The sequence below is a fragment of the Leuciscus leuciscus genome (assembly GCF_965113295.1).
Source record: "Leuciscus leuciscus genome assembly, chromosome: 9".
Classification (NCBI taxonomy): domain Eukaryota; kingdom Metazoa; phylum Chordata; class Actinopteri; order Cypriniformes; family Leuciscidae; genus Leuciscus; species Leuciscus leuciscus.
In genome coordinates this window covers 44987882-44992373 of record NC_138733.1, presented here as the reverse complement: position 1 = coordinate 44992373, position 4492 = coordinate 44987882, and the positions used below count along the sequence as shown (strand labels likewise).

Genomic DNA, 4492 nt, shown 5'->3' with positions numbered 1-4492 from the left:
TCTTGTCCTCCCTCTCTCTTCTTTCCTCATATGTCTTCATTGATCCATGTTTCCAAACAAAATCATTCTGACTGATTAAAAAAAAATACTACTGTAATAGAGACTGAGAATAGGACATCTGGGTCGGCTTTCAGCTGAAATTGCAATAATTTGTAATAATTATTATTTAATTTCATTGTAAATGTTCTGCTAATAGATCATGATCTGCATGTTCTGCTGTTTTGAAAGCAGTGTTTTAGCATTAGAAAAATGTGCTGCAAATATATAGTTTTGCAGATGGTGAAATATTAATGACAAAAGTGTTCATGGATTTTGGGAAATGTGGTCATTGAATCAATTTTGTGTGAAAGCAACGAAAAATTATCCACAGTTGGGTCCAAATATACTTCTGGTTCACTGAATGTGTGAAGAGTTTTGAACATGTGGTTTCAGTACTGAATAATGCTTGTGAGTAATAAAAAAAAAAATAAAAAAAATAAAAAACACAACAACAACAATAATATTATGAAAACAGTTAGCAATAATAATATAGCCATCATAATTTATCCACTTGCATTATCCAAAATGCATTATGTAAATTACACATTTTACAAAATGTTCTAACTTTTGGGATTAAAAATTGAAAAATATCAATAAATATGCCATAAAGCCTGAATCTGTATTACTAAAGAATATATCCTAATTATAAATATACCATAAAGCCTGTAATGGTTTACATTTAGAACTAAACGCAAATACAAAGCTGAATCGATGTGTGTTGCTTTTGGGGTAAGAGAAGGTCAAGGGAATGTGTCAGAGCAAAAGAACCATAATGTTTATTTCAACACACAAGTAGTATTTTTGAATATGTTCTGTGCATTAAAACAATTTTAATCTATTACCCTGACCTCATGTTTTGTTTTTGAACTCTTAGAGAAGCTTGAAAGACGTCTTGATTTAGTTAATTTAAACATACAGTGTGTCACAGAGAGAGAGAAACATAATATTTGTTAAGAGGGCAGAGGAAATGTGTTTGAAATCACAATATATACCATTCTTGCACTATTGAAATCATAGAGCATACAACAAGATAAATGAAGTAATTGTTGCACACTTAGTTCTGTATTTTATACATTAAAAAAGTAAAATACAGTATAAATCGTGTAGTACGTAATTTTGAAAACAGCATTTATTTCTCTGTATATTAATCAGTTGCATAGAGCAGGAACCCGGTGAAAGTGTTGTAGTGGTTGTTATCGTCGCACAGAAAGCAGCCGGCTGGAAGAGCAACATCCACCCGGTCTCCTGCATTCAGCTGCACTGCTAGCACAGCGCTAACACTGTCCTCCTGGTCTTGATTGTTCTTCTCAGTTGGTGATGCGAGTGCGCGTCCGTTCAGCCGGAGTCGAGCACAAGCAGCTAGTGTGGCACCGGCAGCACCAGCATCACTATAAACAGTTAGTGCCAGGCTGTAGACACCAGAACGTGGAGCTACAAAAACACCAGTGTTGGTGCTGTAGCCATCTCCCAAGTTAATAAATACACTGCCATACTTCACCACTGAGTCTTCGCGATTCGGGCCGACACATAGGCGTGTATCAGTAAGAGCCACAGAGAAGGCACTCCGACTCGCTGTCCAAACATAAGAAAAAGGAAAGTGATTCAGCCATTTCAAATGCAGAAAATGTATCATTATGACACTTTCTGAAGAATAATGCAGTGCTAAGTGGAGAGTAGAACAGTGTTAACCTTTTAGGCAGGTTCATGTTTTATGGTTTGCGTTTGAGGTAATTAAATGTACATTCACTCAATATGTGCCATGTTTTCTGTTGGCTGTGTAAGAGAATTAACACAGCCACTTGGCTCCATAAAAGCAACTATAGATTGTTGAATAGATATTACAAAATCACAACTCAATATGCAAATAGATTGAAGAAATTAGAATAATTGCAATCCAGCAAATTACGATTCCATCGCTGTCAGCTACATTAAGAATTCTGAACCTTCTAATGATAAAAGTTAGCATGTGATTTTCAATGCATGTGACTTAAATTTTGTTAAAAAGTATAAGGACTTTGAATTAAGTGCAGGCTAAATTCAACAGAGTTGACATAATAAGTATAGGCAAACAAGAATGCTACAAATGGCTCACCACGAATATTGTTTAAGACTGCATGAGCTCTCTCCAATCCCCTCTGTAGCTCATTTAAGCTCATGTTGAAAAACGTCTCCATCTTCCACATCTGATTCTTCATCAGGCAGCATCCACAGGACGCCACATCAGTCGGACACACTTCAGAGAGGCAAAGAAGCAAGCATCATCATATCATCATTCCCTAGTGCCTGAATATTTGTTTAAGGTTTATATGTGACCTTTCTATTTGTATGTTTTTTTTAAGTCACCATTCTCATTGGGGTCAACTTCACTGGGCTCTCCCGGACCATTCCATGAAAAAATTCTGTCTTGTGCAAGTACACATCCCAAGAAGCTTAAGATTACAATGGCTAAAACATGTAAAAGAAAGTTACATACATCCAGGCAATCCTGTAAATAATTATATGCCATTGTATATACAGGTGAAGGACTAAAAGTTTAATTTAATTTATAGTCAGTCTCACCCTTCATTTCTGCTGATGTCTCTTGACTGTAGTCTCGCAGGAAGATGTGTTGACATCAACTTGAGTAATCCTGGTTATAAAGGCTACACCTCTGGTCTTTCAATAGCAATGGGCAGGGCCTTTTGTTTGTGTGTGTGTGTGTGTGTGTGTGTGTGTGTGTGTGTGTGTGTGTGTGTGTGTGTGTGTGTGTGTGTGTGTGTGTGTGTGTCCCATGCAATACAGTGCTGAATATGGGACAAAGATTGTTTTTCAGCTAAAGCACATTATGTTATTCCCATGGCTGTTTTCTCTAGGGTACCACTTATACAAGTTTATCATTCTTCATCTTGGAGCTGAGTATATCAAACAGCATACTGTATGTTGAATTGTAACAACAACAGCATGCCTAAATGAACACTGGCAGTGTGAAATAATGAATTTTCACTTCTCATCTGAGGTAAATGACAAATTATATTTTACCAAGGCGCCTGAATAACAAATGTAACAGGCACATTGAAAGAAAATTCAAGTTAGACACTTCCTCAATATTGCAAATAATCGGGGGCACTGTTCATCAAGACATGGAGTAAGACATATTTTAACAGAGATCCTGCAGAACCTGTAATAATTTAAATTAACAGCAGCATTCTGAATCCGAAAAATGCTTTCGAATAAACATGAAACCGGTCTGATATCATCGCCGAGGGTGGCAGCGAGTCTCTGTAACTACAAGTACTCTGACTCTGCTAACGCAAGGCATGAAGCCTCGGGACAAAGTGCTTCATGTACAGTGTTGGGGTAGTTACTCAAAAAAAGTAATTAGTTACTAGTTACTTCTGTAAATTGTAATGAGATTACTTTAGTAGTTACTGCATTTGAAAAGTAACTTCACTACTTATTACTTTACTTTCCCATTTCTTAATTTACCGTGTAGATACATGGACAAACATCATAGCCCTATCATCACTTAGCCTGTCCGCATAGTGTTTATAAATGTAGCCTATACAAAATGGCATGTAAAACCATATGAAAGAACAATATCCATGTCTGCACAAAGAAATATGCCTCACTGTAAAATCCACAAACAACAGGATAAAGGACAAATGTCCGCGGTGGTAGACACATAATCAGGGCTGGACTGGGACAAAAAAAGAAATCGGCCCTGGCATTTTGGCCATAATAATAATAGCACACTAATAGACATATGTTGTAAAACAAATGCACTGAAAAATAAAGGAAACTTTCACAATTAGTTGTGTACTAATTTCTATACTTGAAAGAGATATAATCACATGATCTTTTATTTTGACGGAAACTGTCTCGAGCTTTTATTTTGGCGGAAAACATGGTTTACAAACGCGTCTCATTAAATTTATAGTAAATTACGGTAATCGTCAACTATGCAGATGTGGAAATAATGCGTTACTGGGTAATGGGTTCCTACACTCATGACAAAGCCTATAAGTGTTTTGAAAGTAACTGTTAGTTCTGCTTACCACAGGCTCTACGCTTTCTCATCTCTGTCCCCTCCTCACTATCTTCATCATCAGCCACGGGAGCTGATGAAGGTCCTGCTGCTGCAGAAAACATTTTGACACATTTTACAGCGTCTGCTTGAAGGGCCTGTGTCTATTTTTCACGCTATTTCTCTGCACATTCCTTGCGACAAAAAAACAGAAAAAGAAAAAAAGTATGAGATGTCGGCCCAAAAGGCACGTCAGCCCACTGGGAATCTCCCGGTAGTCCCGATGGCCAGTACTTGCTGCCTGGGCATAGAGTGCATTTCACGCGAGCAATAAACTGAAAGTAATGTGAATATCGCCACTGGCCGAAACCCCCCTGTCTCCGTCTCCATTTCCCGCTCCCCTTCGCACCAGCAGCTACGTCACTCAAATCGATCTCTATGACAACGGTG

The 4492-nt window shown here is 37.7% G+C and overlaps 1 protein-coding gene across 2 annotated transcripts; it reads right to left on the bottom strand.

The window, feature by feature from the left end:
- Positions 1–1156: 1156 nt before the first annotated feature.
- Positions 1157–2628, bottom strand: cbln20 (cerebellin 20). 2 transcript variants are annotated; one of them, XM_082178745.1, is made up of 4 exons: positions 2599–2628; positions 2383–2484; positions 2132–2272; positions 1157–1611 (listed from the first exon to the last, which is right to left on the bottom strand). In XM_082178745.1, the coding sequence occupies exons 1-4, from the start codon at positions 2603–2605 to the stop codon at positions 1184–1186; spliced, it is 678 nt and encodes a 225-aa protein (XP_082034871.1). In that variant the 5' UTR covers positions 2606–2628; the 3' UTR covers positions 1157–1183. The 2 variants fall into 2 exon arrangements, with proteins under 2 accessions (XP_082034871.1, XP_082034870.1); XM_082178744.1 differs by lacking the exon at positions 2599–2628 and having other exon boundaries at positions 2383–2577.
- Between the last annotated feature and the right edge of the window lie 1864 nt (positions 2629–4492).